The 15,591-nt window shown below is 34.1% G+C and overlaps 2 protein-coding genes across 8 annotated transcripts in view; one reads left to right on the top strand and one right to left on the bottom strand.

Moving 5' to 3' along the window:
- Nucleotides 1-15,591, bottom strand: part of MCPH1 (microcephalin 1) — a 130,533-nt gene that overhangs the window by 64,180 nt on the left and 50,762 nt on the right. The window lies entirely within an intron of this gene.
- The window catches only part of ANGPT2 (angiopoietin 2), a 48,172-nt gene that overhangs the window by 30,655 nt on the left and 1,926 nt on the right, over nt 1-15,591 (top strand). For 2 of the 4 annotated variants that reach the window (XM_083830813.1, XM_083830816.1), the window contains 5 exons: nt 102-334; nt 2,559-2,686; nt 10,363-10,464; nt 11,013-11,179; nt 14,626-14,756. In XM_083830813.1, the coding sequence (XP_083686939.1) occupies nt 102-334; nt 2,559-2,686; nt 10,363-10,464; nt 11,013-11,179; nt 14,626-14,756 (761 nt within the window). Of the gene's footprint in view, nt 1-101; nt 335-2,555; nt 2,687-10,362; nt 10,465-11,012; nt 11,180-14,625; nt 14,757-15,591 lie in introns of all 4 variants that reach the window. The other 2 variants (XM_083830814.1, XM_083830815.1) reach the window with 1 other exon arrangement.

Here is a 15,591-nt window from a genome sequence, read left to right as displayed (position 1 = left end):
TAGTTCTATAATAAAATAAAGCATGTATGCAACAGGCTTAATACTCTTTACATCAGCTTAGAATTGTTTCCTAAGAGCCTAATTGTAGTTTTTTTATTTAGCTTTCTAGAAAAAAGAGTTCTTGAGATGGAAGACAAGCACACACTTCAGCTGAAGTCAATAAAAGATGAAAAAGATCAGCTTCAGGTCTTAGTAGCCAGACAGAATTCCATTATAGAAGAACTAGAAAAGCAGTTAGTTACAGCCACGGTAAACAACTCTGTTCTGCAAAAACAGCAACATGATTTGATGGAGACTGTTCATAACTTGCTTACTATGATATCGACACCAAACTGTAAGTAAAAGAATACAAGCTTATATAATTTAAGTTACATTCCCCAAATTGCATACAATACTACCTCTAAAGCTTAACAACCATTTTGTTCACACTTGTGCTTCTCAAAAAATGTATTTTTTTGCCTTAAATTCTGCATCTGAGCTTACTGACCTATTTTTCTAGGGGAAAAATATTTATGTGGTTTATTTTCATTATTTTGCTCATCTTCTGTGAATTACATTGGCTTGCCTACCCAGTTCTCCAGTAGTTCAACAAAATACAGCGATGCCAAGTATTCATCCAGCATGGCATTCATTCACCTGGCAGCGCACTCTCCCTTAGCCACAGCTCTAGGCTAGACTACATGAAATAAGATCGTAGCTTTTATTCCTGCTCACAACTATTGCTTCTGCCACCTCGCATTGTTCAACGTACACAGAGCTGATCAAAGAAAGGACAATACGTAGTGGCTGTTAAAGGCTAAATCATCAACACTGGCCCAGATTTTAGCACCTATGTATGCCCCAGACCACAGAAAGAACCAGCCCAGGACAGCAGGTTCTCCAGTCTTTCACTGCAACTTCCCTATTCATCCTAAAAATCAGTCAGCCTAACAACTTTTATAGGCAATAGCTTCATCCCTAATATGCTTGGCAGCCCAGCATCAAAGCATAAGCTTCCACTTTTATGTGGGTTCATATGCTCCATAGAAAAACACATAGACCATAAGCTGAAGGTTATGGATAAATGTAAGTTAAACACGTGAACAAATTTTTTATCTTAAACTTCATGTCTGATATCAAACTTTGACAAATTTAGAAGTTAAAAATGTGCTACATAAAAGAGTAATGAATCTATCGTGTTTGCCTGTAAAGTAATCTGAACTAGAAATCCACAAGAATATAGAACCCCTAAAAAAGGATTTAAAATTAAATACCAAGAAAATTTCACAATGGTTACTATTGCAACATAAAAAACAGTATAGATGGGCTATACTGCATTACTGTAGTTAGCTCACAAAAAAGGAAACGGGCGTTCAGAAGCACTCAGTTCTGATAGTGTCCTAAATAATATAATGTTGTAGATTTTTCTAAACAAAGTGAAATCTCATTTTTTTTTGTTAGTAACTGGCACTATCCCCTTAAATAATTACCATTAGCAAGGCTGTACATGTTCCTGCTGATGTTATCTGCTATGCTAGTGCACAAATAAGTAAACAAGTCAAAGTCGTGTTGGCTACAACACCGTTAAAGCCAGAGTGGAAAAAATAATGACTGTTTGCCAAAAAGACAAAATTAGCAGGGAAAGCTTCTAAGACAGTTTACAAACAATAGAGTGTGGAAAAGCAATTAAAACACTGAATGTGTTATTTTTGTATTTAAGGCAAAACATGAAAACAGGTAAGTAATGAATAAGCGAGCTAAAGAGAACATAACATTAAGCAACAATAATACATGCATGTATTTATATAGCACCTAAAACTTTGTACAAACTGACTGTGTTTCTTAGATTAAAAGGGAAAATACACAGAACCAACCCCAGAAGGGTCAAATATGAAATATCAGTCAGCAGGCTAAATGCCAGGAAATTCCAACCTCCATAGTTAATAAAGAACTGAGGCAAAAAGATGAGCCTTAGATTGTTCTGTAAAACAAGAAGGCTTCGGCATATTAAAATGTATTTTTTACAGAAATGAATTCCAGAAGGGATGTTTCCTTAGTGGGTTGGCCTGAACTGCCAAGCTTCAGCTTGGTACATGCAGAGTTGTTCCTGCTCAGCATGGAGCAAAAACCTAGCTAAAACTTTGTAGTTATTCCAGTCAGCTGAATTACAAAAGATAGAATAACTCTTCTGTTATATTTCACAATTTTGGAGTACTGGTCAATTTTAATACAATCAGTTGCTAGTTAGATATGTTCGTAATAGTTAATGCAGGTAGAGGTTGTCATGCAATCTAAAGGCAATGGAAGCAGGCATTGCTAAACTGAAAGATATATCCTAAGTTTTCTTATTCTTAATATTAATAGGTGTCATCACTTTTCAACCCATCAAGCAGTCGTGCTTGCATTGGAGTAATGTCTCTAAAGTAACACACAACTAATACCTTAATCTGACATTTCTTTCAGGACTAGGCATATTTTTGGGACTGCAAAGCTATAAATTGATTACATCAATAATCACTTCTTAGTAACTTTTATTCATCTCCTCTTAACGCCTTCCATTTCTATTGCATTTTTAGCAGCTAAGAACAACTTCATAGCTAAAGAGGAGCAAATCAGCTTCAAAGACTGTGCTGAAGCTTTCAAATCTGGACTCACAACAAGTGGAATCTACACCTTAACAGTTCCTAACACTGCACAGGAAAAGAAGGTAGGATGGCTCTAAAGTGCTACCTGGGCACAGTATGTGTTAAGAAGTTATTTGATCTAGTAAATATACCATTTTAAAGACAAGGTAATAGTGAACTTTACTACTTAGATTTTGTTTGTTTGTTTTTTAATGGGCAGTTCATGACATAGATCTGAGTATCTCAAAGGAAGATAAAAGTGGTTCAGGTGAAATCTTGGCTCAGCTGAAATGAACAAGCATTGCTGTTGTTCACTTCAGCATGCCAGAATTTCATTCTTTTCCACATAGTTTCCACATGGTTAGCATGATAAAATCAATGTAGTGTTTTATTTCTTTATCAAATCTCTAACTCCGATACAATTGCCCTACGCAATCAGTGGGACAGATCACATTGACTGCCTAAAATGCACAAAAGTCCTCAAATAAAATGGACATTTCCTTGGAAGATATTCCTGTCCCATGACCAAGACACACTAATGTATACCAGTTGTGAGTATTTTATAGCCATGACACCCATTGACTGTACCGTAACAGCTAGTTTATTGTTGGATGTTAAAAAAAATATAGTTTTCCATCAGGTACCGCATTGAACTAGCTCTTCTTTTGCAGTTTTCTCAACCTCAATGCCGCAATACCTTTCCTCAAAGGAAAGCCAAAGCTGGCACTTGAGGCAGCCAGCAGGGCCAGCAACCTCCACTACTGTTCTTAGCTCCTTCACATGCCCAACTGCCTCCAGGTGGCGAAAGGAGGTAAAATCAGACTTCAGAAAAAGCGCTCAGGGATGTGTACTCATGTAAGCACTCTACTAGTACTGGACCCATGTATGGGATCCAGTCGTTTGTTATGGTGTTTTCTGGGCAGTTGTGTAACAATTAGATTAGCACAACAGAAACAGGGTAACAGAGACATCTGTCCTGGAAAACACTGCCATGATTTAAATAAAAGGTGAGACTTTGCAGTGTTTTCACTATAGATCAGTTTAAAATCCTCTCTGGATGCTTTTATTTATTTATTTTTGAAAAAAAAGAAAAAAATCATTTTTCAGTGCTTAATTGAAATTAACTTCATTGTCAATTTAAGTTAAATCAATGCGCCATCAGTTAAATCAATGCCATAGCAGACACCTGAGTGAAAAAGGGCAGTGACTGGATGATACACTGGTTGCCTGACAGAGATTGAATGCTCCATCTGCTAGAGTCAAATAAAATGATAAAGTTTTGGATAGTATAATTCGGTAGAAAATAAAACCTAGAAGGCAGAAAAGTCCCAGGTGGGTTGTGAGGATAAAGAACCAAAGCTACAATAAGCATGTTGAAGTCTGGGGATCAGATGATGAATGTTTTTTTCTAATTTGTCAGATAGAGTAGGCTGAGGAGGGAAAGGAATATCTGAATATAAAAAAAATGCTTAATGTATTAGTCAAACACTAAATTTTACAATGTTTTTATTTTATTATTGTAGACATTTCCTTATAAAAAAGTAGGTATTTTATGGAATTTAACAATATACTTGCAAAGCCATAAATTTTTAAGCAATTTATATGATCTGAGAACTTACAGAAGTTCACATTTCTACAAAACTAAAACCTAAAATACTCTATCTCTGAAACAAAAGTGCAATTGCAAATTTCCGAGACTGTACAACATTAAAAACTTCACATTTGAATATAGAGGCCTAAAACATTTAGCCAACCCCCAGCTCCCAACATTTTGACAGTAGGGTGATTCACTAGGTTAAAAATAGTTTAAACTTAATTTAAATAAATGTATAATTTAATAACATTAAATTATTTTAATATTATTCTGCCCACTTTGTATAGAACAAAAAAGACAATTAAAAAGAAAGGGAAAACTTTCCTTGCTATTTGAAGTGAAAATTAAGAGACTATAAAGCTCTAATCTGATGTAGATTTTTATACAAATACAAATGCATAAGTGGTGTTGTCAAGGGAAGTGAAGGTTTAGGGATAATCAACACGTTACACCATTTTCAACTGTTTATGGCCACTCAGACCAGGAAACAGAATGACCTTTTTTATTTGCCAAAAGTGCTGCACTGCTGTTTATGTTTTCATCTTTTCCTCTTGTAACACCTTCTGACCTCTCAACAAGCTTATAAACAACTTCTGTGTAATCTGTGTAACTGATCCCACTCTACTAATTTGTCTCCCATCACAATACAAAACCAAAGAATTGAGTATGAGCTGAAAGGAGAACAATTATTTCATTCCATTAATATTTTCGAGCTTTTAAGCTTTCCTGTTCTGCAGCAGGACAAAAGCTAAGTCCTTTTAAAAACAAGGAGGAAAAACATCAGGAGACTGCTGACACAAGGAAAAATGGCAGAGGCAAACCCACAAAAGTCAGTAGCTTCATGTTTACAGCAGTTACCTGAACCAGTTAACCTCCTTCTGTTAATTAGACCGACTGTCTGAGCCTGGGCGACCCCAATATGTTAACCTTAACCGTTACCGTAACTATTACCAACATAGTATCCCAAATCTTAAATCAGTGACTGAGCTGTTCCTCATTCCCACCCCCTCTGGGCAGAACTTCTATCCCAGAACTCACACCCTTTCCAAGCCAAGACCTTTGTTTTAACCAAAACTTTCTTGCAGAAAAGTGATACGGGCAAGTTTGAAATTACCAACAAAAATGGGTTTGCATATTTTTTCTAACCAGTGATCATATAGACAGCTAGCTAGTCACTCCAAAGGGGTCCATCCCACAAACAGTAGATCTAAAATACACATACACAAAGTGTTTCCAACCCCAAGCATTAACAACGTCATATGTGTAGCTTCTCCAATACAAAACAGATGAGGGGGCTTTTTCTGAGATTTGGAAGTCTCATCATCTTGCTCGTCTTTTAGTGGGTAATAGGCATTAGGTGAAATTATATATATATATAAAATAATATATAATATATATAATAGCATAGTAATATATATTATATATATATTTAATTATAATAGCATACTATAGTAGTATAAACTATGCATTTAGCATTCTTTTTTTTCCAGAACAATGAAACTAAGGCTGCCATTCTTACCTAGTCATATCTCTAGGAGCTAGAGACAGCAGAGCACAAAATCATTGAGCATCAAAACCTATTTGAGAGCATCATGACTCAGAAGTGTTCAGACAGCAGCCAGAAGTAATGCAAAGGGAAACTGCACAGATGTAGCAATTACAGCTGCTTTGGTATAAAAACTGTAGTGGTTATTCATCCTGATAACCCAGCCAGCATCTTACCATTCAGAAAGTAGGTCTGAAAACACTTGTATCTTTGGAATGGGGACTATTTCTGGTTATATATCATGCCTTACAATATTTTCAAAAATTGAGCACTGATCCTCAGCTGAAGGTGAAAAACAGCTGACCTTAGCTGTCTTGGTGCTACAGCTGCCAGAACTGTAAGTACTGAGACAGTTTACAAGATAAATCAAATATACTCCCTGCCAATTTGTTGTAATTTGAGATGTTAATCTCTTTATTCTTTTTGGCATCTGTTTGAAGACTCCTGCTGCCTGTCTAATCTTGGTATCTATTTTTGCTAGTTCTATGAAATGTTACATTTCTTCCTTTTGAACATAAACCTCAGCTAGGCTGAAAGGTCAGAAGAGTTGTGTTTTAGTAACAAGAGTGAAAGAAATTCTCCTATGCATATCATTTTACTGGAGACTGAAGGTTTTTTTTTTTTTGAAAGAAAAATCTATAGTCCAAATAAATACTTCCTCTCCCTGCATCTTTCGCATACATCATTAAGATTTTTTTCCCTCTGTGGGCTGACACAGCAATTTATTGTGTTTGTTTTAAACTAAGCCAATCTTTCCCTTAATCTTCAACGTACCAAATAGCCTATCTCCATGCTTAAAAATACTTCCGAATATATAAAATTAACTTAAGTATTTTTGGTAAAAAGTAACAAATCAACTTACATAATTATTTTGCTTTATGCAATCTTTGCTGTAATATTTCTTCATTTACTGTATACCTTTCCAAATAAGAAACCAAGAGTGTATGTAAATTTGAAGTTCCTAGTTTCACAGTAAATATTTTAATAAAAATTATTCTAGCAAAATGATCTGGAGAGCAAAGGAATGATTTTATGAGCAAAACTAAATAGGTGAGGGCTTGTGAGAGAGGGTTCCAGATTGCCAGTCAAGCCTGAAAGCAAAAAGTTTCACAGTGTGATGCTTACTTAAAGTAAAAATAATATTAACATTTTAGCTAGTTCAAGGGGGCAAGTGTACAACCACAAAGTACAACAGTTAGAAACCATACACTCAATCAACAAATCTCAATCAACAATAATCTTGTCATCTTTTACAACAGCTATTATGACACTAAAAGGAGATGATGTAGACCAATACAAGCCCTTTTGCTGTGCCACACTTTCCACATAATAAAGGAAAGGATTTCCATTTCGAACACCGTATAACTGTCATCTTTTAGAAGCAGTCACAGATGACTAACATGATTTTATTTGGTGTGGAAAAAATATACTATGAAATTTACCTAAAATTTATAAAATCATTATTGGAAAATCTACATGAGATTTTTATGAATGTCTCTTCTTGAATTTCTCATTAGGTATTTCAGTTCTTACTAAATTGCTTCCCCTTTGGGAAAAAATTTTCAGTACTACAGCATTTATCACAAAGAGACTATTGTGTCTATAAAGCCAGTTGTCTTGCCATTCACATGTAAACTATTTGTGTTATAGCCAGTATCTATTTTATTATCTATTAATAATTCCAGTTGAAATTTAGATGATAGGCCCCAAGGAATTTGTATGTAACATTCAAAACATCAATTAACGTCTACAATAGCAATATCAGACTGGACGATGTAAATTAATACCTGGCCTCTCTCTATAAGCAGTTAAAAACTACACATTTCACAGAAGGCTGAACCAGTTCTGTTCTAAATCTGGCTTATTATACAGTCTTTTTAGTGGGATGAATCTTCAAAATCAACAACTTTCTCTACAACCAATGATATTTGACCACTTTTTTGATCAGCATTTTATCTTACAGAGACACTTAATAAAAGTATCTGAATCAGCTTTAGCCCATCCTTAGTAACCCTCTTCATAGCCTTCTGTGGCAATCAGTTTTCACATATGCACAATATATCACAAATTAGCTTTTTAAAAACAGATCAATCTCTTTGTATAATACTTTTTATCTTTAGAATGTTACGCTTTCCTTTTCAAGGCAATTTTTATTTCTACTAAGTTCAATTTATATACTATTACCAAATCATTACCAATCATTAAATAAAGATGTTAGTTAAAAACAAAACAAATAAGCAAAGGAACCCCAGGCTTTGAGGTATAAGGAACTGCATGTACAAAGTAAAGTTGCTGCTTTCAATTAAATTCTATTCATATGACATACTTTAACCGGTCCCTAATTCAACTCACTTTCTTCCTTCTTTTGTCTTTCCTAAAATTTTCAGTTGAATGTCTCACTATTCTCTGATGTTGAACAAAGAGTCTAGACACAACCTTAAAATACAGCACCTGCTTTAGATTTCCTATGTATTGTAGCCTACCGAAACACTAATATGTTTAATATTAGCAGCTCTAAGGGCTTGCTTTCCTTTCAGAAACCTTTCCTACATGTCTACCAGCTCAAAGAACTAAAAACTACTAACACCAAAAAGACCATCTGCTGTAAATAGGGATGAGAAAGACATATAGCTTCAGCGCCAGTCAGTGATGATTAGGCACATTGTCACAAGCAGCAGTAATGAGTTACGCAAGAATAAATACCACCAAGCGAGTTATTTATTTATTTTAAATAAAGGAGAAATCTCAAATTAATGATGAGATGCTCATGTATTAGATGCTCATGTATTGGAGAGCAACTCTTTGCTCAGTCGGATAATGACAGGACAAGGGAGAATGGTTTTAAATTAAAAGAGGGGAGATTTAGATTAGAGATTAGGAGGAAATTTTTCACTCAGATGGTGGTGAGGTACAGGTTGCCCAGAGAGGTTGTGGATGCCCCATCCCTGGAGGTATTCAAGACCAGGTTGGATGAGGCCCTGAGCAACCTGGTCTAGTGGGCGTGGAACTACATGATCTATGAGGTCCCTTCCAACCCAAGCCATTCTATTATTCTGTGATTCTATGCTTGTTTTTTATTTTATTTTTAAATTTTATTTTAATTAATCTTAAAAGATGAAATATTCTAACCAAGCCTAAGAAGTCAAGTCTTGGCACCACTACCATAGATGGCAAGATTAAATTTTGCTTATTTAATGATATAGCTAAATAGCTAGCCTACAGATTAAAATTTAATGTAGCTTAACACTGAAACTATGATTTCAAAACTTTTCAAACTTAAAATGATTCTAAAGAAGTCTCAGAACTTCAATATCTTGGCAGAAAGTGCTAAAAACCACACACACACACAAACTTCCAAATAAGAGCACCTAGAGCATTAAAGTATGAACTCTCCAAACAGAAATACTTGTACAAGAACTTTAAGATTTTTCAGTATCTGTACTGACATCCAGTATATGCAGATACTGATTTCAATATGACTTTCAATTATACTGTTTTACACCAGTCCTTTTCCATTGACTTCACACATCCCTTTTTAAGTTTTGCTAGTTTCAGAAAAGCAGAATTAGATGTAATAATTTTAAATCTTTATTCAAACAAAAAAAGATCCTAAGTATTCACAAATTCTTCTTGTTAATTTATTCCCTATTTTTCTCAAACATGACTCAAAAATTACCTCCAAATTTTCAAAAGATTTTCTTTCTATCAGCATCTTCCCAGTTGAACCTTTTATCTGTTATAGTTCAGTGAGTATATACCAGTCATTTCCTATTTTATTTTAGAAAGAGATCAACTGAACAAGTCACCTATATATTTGAACTATGCTGTGCTAGGAATGCATTTACAGTGTATTTTAATACAGAGTTCAGTAAACTGCCTACTACATGTCAATCCTTTCAAATGTACAGCAATAACTTGGTAAAGTCAGATATGATCTATGAATATTTGGAAACATCATAGTATAGTAGTTACATTTTAGTTCTAGAATATCTAGAATATAGATCATTTGTTGCAGTCTGAATAACAGCATGGCTTCAAGATTTAACTTTTCAGCTAACAATTCTACACCTACATTCATGTCTGGGGGACAGATAATCTGCAAACATATTGAACAATGACAGTGGAAATAAAACCATTTTTCAGATTGTTCACTGTTTGAATTTAACAGTGTGTATACTCTGGCAAACCATGGGGAATTTGAATGACTCTTTCTCTCAAAAAAAAAAAAAGCTGAAGAAGTAAAAGCATCTTTCAGGAGAAATATTTCATCAGGAAAAAATGTAAATGCAAGAGTACAGAGTCAGAAGCTACATACATTTTTTCATTTAAAAGTCTAGATCTTAAGTTGATGACCCATTTAACACTAGCCATCAGCTGTTTTTAAGGTGATGTTTGTATTCTGATAAACGCGATGCATAGTGAGTTATTTGTGGACAACACAAATTATTTTATGAAGTTATGAAAATCAACATTTCTAGGTTAATACACGTTGTACACTTTAAAACTTGCCACTATAGAGAATTATGCAAAGTATATGCTCTGTGTTTTTTTTTTTGTTGTTGTTGTTTTTCTTCCACAAGACTGTATGAACTTAGGCTGTTACATACTTACTCTGATAGGCCTACTGTGACATGGAAACTAATGGAGGAGGTTGGACAATTATGCAAAGACGTGAAGATGGCAGCGTGGATTTTCACCGGACATGGAAAGACTACAAGATGGTAAACAATATTTTCTGAGGCTTACTATCACTAATAACTTAGTATTACTAATACTAATACTTAGTAATACTAATAATTTAGTATTGTAATCTGAAATCTGATATAATAAAGTAATGCTAATAGCACCCTTAGAAATTATGAAGATTTTATAAGTTGCCTTTATCTTTAGATGTTCATTAAAAAAATGTCAGAGTAGTATAAATTGTTTTCTGAAGCAGTCTTGCAAGTGTGGTATTTGTTTTTAAAGAGTGACTTCACTTTTCATTAATAACTATTCCATGATATGTCCACATTTTTGAGTTATTTATATTTGTGTTGCTAGTGGCAACTTGCTCCAAATAATCTATTGATTCACTATTTCAGATTCCTAAAGTTGTCATTGCTGAAATCAACTTCTTGAAATATTAAACATCTAGAACGTTCACAGACTAAAATTATGAGTTAACAGACTGTTAAAACTGATCAAGTGATCACTTCAAACACAAATAATAATTAAAAAAAAACAACACAGAAAACACAATTATTTAAATATACAACTTGAATTACAGGGATTTGGTGATCCTGCTGGAGAGTACTGGCTAGGAAATGAGTTTGTTTCTCAACTGACTAATCAGAAGCGTTACGTTCTTAAAATACTCCTGAAAGACTGGGAAGGAAATGAAGCATATTCTTTGTATGACCAATTCTATCTAGCAAATGAAGAACAAAAATACAGGTAAGCAGGAAAATGTGGTCTGAATTAAAAAAAAATGACCTGAAAAAATTATTCTAAACTGTGTAGATGCATTACCTTGTTTTCTACAAATTATGTACATTTTTTTCAATTCACTCAGAAAGTAGTGCTTGCCTTGTTTTTCACCTGTTCCCTAAAACATTTTAATTTTTTTTTCAAAGGAGACAATGTACATTTTGCTAGTGCACACTGTGTGTGTGTAACAAACCAGATGCACAAAGGTGAAGAGATAGTATGGCATAGTATAGGATACACATACTAATACAGCAGATGGCAGTGTGCAATTTTCAGGTCAATAAGAACAAGTCTGCAGTTGCAGAGGAAAGAGGGGCATAAAATGCTATTGTACATCCATCTTCTGCTCCAAGCATGTAGATTCATCCAAGTGTCCTCTTTACACAGAAAAACAACTGCCATCTGCCATGTTCAAATGTACACATGGGGTAACTCTCAAAGCTCCGTAGTAGAAAGGTATGAGGGGGAAAATGGATTTTTGATTATTATTATTTTTTTTTTTTTCACATCACAGGCAACTTTGTCAAAGAGAACTTTTAGACAAATTTAACTTCTAGATTTGCTTTTCTTCTTGTCTCAACAAAATTTTGTATCTTGCAGCTGGGTAAATGTAATTGACATTTTAAAGAAAGAAATCCTAAAATCTGTTAATGAGTTACCTTGTCTTTAAACAGTATGGTTTAGACTATCAGTTAAATGTTTCTTTACCAAAATACAATTGTAACAATTCCTAAGTTTTAAACCAACATTCACCTTTCCTTATTTGAATAAAAAAAAAAAAAGGGAACTATTTGCTGGATCAACAGTGCAAATGGCTTTAAGACTATCAAAGCCTATGAATGGCAAGAGACTATCAAATCATGATTCCAGGGAATAAATTAATTTCTGGACTGTGAATGACAGATAGACAATGCTGCAAGGAGATTTTCCATTTCAATCTTTCACCAGAAGAAGTTCACTGCATAGAGAGCTAATGCTACCCTCTCATTCCTTTAACCATTTTCTTGGATTCTTGAAGAATAACGTTCCTACCTACGAAAATAACGCTAGGACCAAATAACATCTCAACCCCTACAAACCATCCACTTTTAACAAGAATTTTAATGGACATATTATTTATGCTTCCATCACTCAGTAAAATATAAAGCTTCACAGTTTTTTCTTACATATTTGTTTAAAAAAATTGAAAAAAAACTTTCAATATTATTATAGCATTTTAACATAGTATCAGCCACAAGTGAATTATACGGGCAGTTCATACTCTGACAGGCTCTTTGTCAATGCAGTAGATATCGTATGATAGTGTATAGAAGAACTCAAGACTCTGCAGTATCACAGATGTTTTTCTACTACATGGTCTGGGAAACATTTCTTTATATGAATCTTACAGATTCATTGAGCTTTACCTGACTGGACAGAGAAAAATACCTAAATTTAGGTCAATTTCTCCAAGATCACTAACAACTATTTGATGTAAACAAAGTCAATCTGACACCCAAGAGAAATGAAGTTGTTACTTCAACTCAGGTCTTGTATGCAAAGCAATCTAACACTATCAGCATCTCCCTCTTCCAGAATGTTAGATCTTAATGCCTTAGTAGTATACAGCTGTCTCATCTCCAAAGCAAATATTTTTTCATCTGGGAACAGTTAGAATCAACAGCAGAGATTTTTTTTTTTTTTTTTAAAGTAATGCATTAAAATACTTGGTAAGACAACCTTTGCAATATGGGTCATTACCCCTTGTCCATTTATGTGATTAAAAAATAATTACTGAAAACTAAGTTGGTTATCTGTAAATAGATACTTTATTTTAAAATACAACCAAACATGGACTACATCATAGAATGCAACAGTTTAAAGAACATATTTAAAATTATAAAAAATGAAAAAACGAGATTATTCAAGCAAGAGCAACTTTCATTATATTAAAAACATTAAAACAGCTGAATGAGTTGGTTCATAAAACTGACATTTCATAGAATAATAGAAAAAATTGAGATCGGAATGGACTCTAGCTGAGTCCAACTTCCTGATCTCAAAGCTATGAGGTCAGACTATGTGCCTCAGGGCTTTATCCACTTTGGTCTTCATAACCTCCAAAGATGGAGACTGTACAACCTCTTCCATTGCTTGTCTGCACAGTGAAGATTTCCTGACATCTAGTGATGAGATCAGAATCTCATTTCAATTTACATCCACTGACTATAATCTTCTGTTATAAGCCATACTTTTAAAACATGCTTCAGTCATATGAAACTCTGCTTTATATTAAACTTCAAATGATATTTGCAAATCAAGTCTAGGCTCAAACTTTGTTCCCAGAACCTTTACTAATATGTTATAAACTGGCTTACAGGGGTCAGTATTTAAATAGAAAGTTTTAAACTTGCCTCAAGAAAAAACAGAATATTTAACTTTTTGAGATTTTTGAGGAAATTTGTAATGAGCTAATCTTTTGAAATCTGAATAAATACAAATTCATTCATTCATAATATTTTTACATAAGTTATTATAACCCATTTTATATTTCCTAACTATTAAATTACCAAAGAAAACTTCTATCATAAGCAGAGAATTACATGCAAAATCAAGACCTATCTGGGGAGAAGCTAGTTCTCAGAGTAAGTTCTACTCCTTAAACAAAGAGAATAGCTCTGAGAAAGGCAAGCTACTGATACAGAAATGCAATCAGCAAAGAGTCACTGTGGGAACAGAGGGTTTAAGTCCACCCAGTTCAAGACATGCGCTTTGAATTGCGTAACATAGTCATAGCTGTGTAACTGCCTCCCCAGGTCAGTGCTCCAGTATCTCTTCTCACTGTGTCTGTACCTGCATAAGGAGATCTAAACAGGAGCAGCCTCACTGAAAGTTTAACTTGCTAGGGAAGTGAAACAAACTTACCAGGAGAAGGAATTTGGAAAATGGAAACGGAAATCTTTAGAAAATCCTTAGTATCAGTTACTAGTTGGTGATTGAGAGTCCAGGTAATGTTCTTATCTCTCATAGATGCCAAGTTGTAATGCTACATTGCCATATTGTGGTAATAGCAAAACAGGAACCAAAAAAAGTTTTGGTTAAGCTTTTTAACTTGAATTTAAAAAAAATAAATAAATTGCACACAACTACTTACAGAAGAAAGCCTAATGAAGAAATTATATATGAAAAAATTATCTACCTGCTGTCGTTTTCTTCTAATATAGCATGAACAAAACAGCTATCTCTACTAACGTGGACACTGTTCATTAGGATATTGTGCTGACCATTTCCGCTCAGTACAACAGTGCATTAGCTAGAAGAGAACTGAACTCTTTGAACAGGATGCTTACTGCAAATTATTTCATCATTATTGTGTAGATCAACTATCATTAACTTCCACAAAATATTTGTTTTTCCATTCCTCTGTTCTGCAGGATCCACCTTAAAGGACTTACGGGGACAGCAGGCAAAATAAGCAGTATAAGCCAACCAGGAAATGATTTTAGCACAAAGGATGCAGACAATGACAAATGTATTTGCAAATGTTCACAAATGCTAACAGGAGGTAGGAATGTTTTTTTCTTTCTCAGTCTTCCTATTTTTATTGGCACAGAAATTGTCTATGAGATAAACTGTGGTAATTTTGACTTACTAAATTTTGACTACTGAAGAAACCCCAAACTGACAGAAATGCTAGAGTGGTAACTCCAAATGAAATATTTTACCATTTGACAAAAGTTAATATAAAACAAGAGAAGTTAAAACTGGGAAAACAAACAAACAAACACACACATACACACCAGTCCCTCAAGCTGGGGTACAAGAAAGTCTGTGATTACAGAACTAACAAGAGTGACAGCAGATTCTTCTTCCAAGGAATGAGTTAACAGTCCTGGAGATTAAAACACCTAAAGCCCTTCAAAATTTATTTTAGAGATTCAGTTGGTCAGTGAAATGGCTCTTGATTTTTTAGACACAGACACATTTCTTAACTATCCAAAAGAGAAGAAACCCCCCAAACCTGCCATATGACATATATGCTATGGAACGGTACAAGTATTTAATTCCATATTTCAATATGATCATGAAATGTCAATACATGCATTTAAGATAAATCACATAAGAGGCATGTACACTTTTTTAATTATTGTTCACTATTTATTGGAGTTCTAGGTAATGTTTTGACCCTGAACCACACAAGTCATTCTATAATTTGTCAATCTAGAATTCTATATTCTGAAATGTAAACAACTGCTTTTTGTAAATATGACTTCTCTTCCTGCAATCTCTTAAGAAATGGCTTGTTTCCCTATAGCACAAAAAGAGCTTCTGCTTATCTAAAAGGATAATTGGATTGCTGCCCTGTTAAACAGAACATGCATATTATCGCCATCATAACA

This window comes from Anser anser (genome assembly GCF_964211835.1).
Source record: "Anser anser genome assembly, chromosome: 3".
NCBI classification, from domain to species: domain Eukaryota; kingdom Metazoa; phylum Chordata; class Aves; order Anseriformes; family Anatidae; genus Anser; species Anser anser.
The sequence above is the reverse complement of the archived record's forward strand: the minus strand, read 5'-3'. Positions and strand labels throughout refer to the sequence as shown.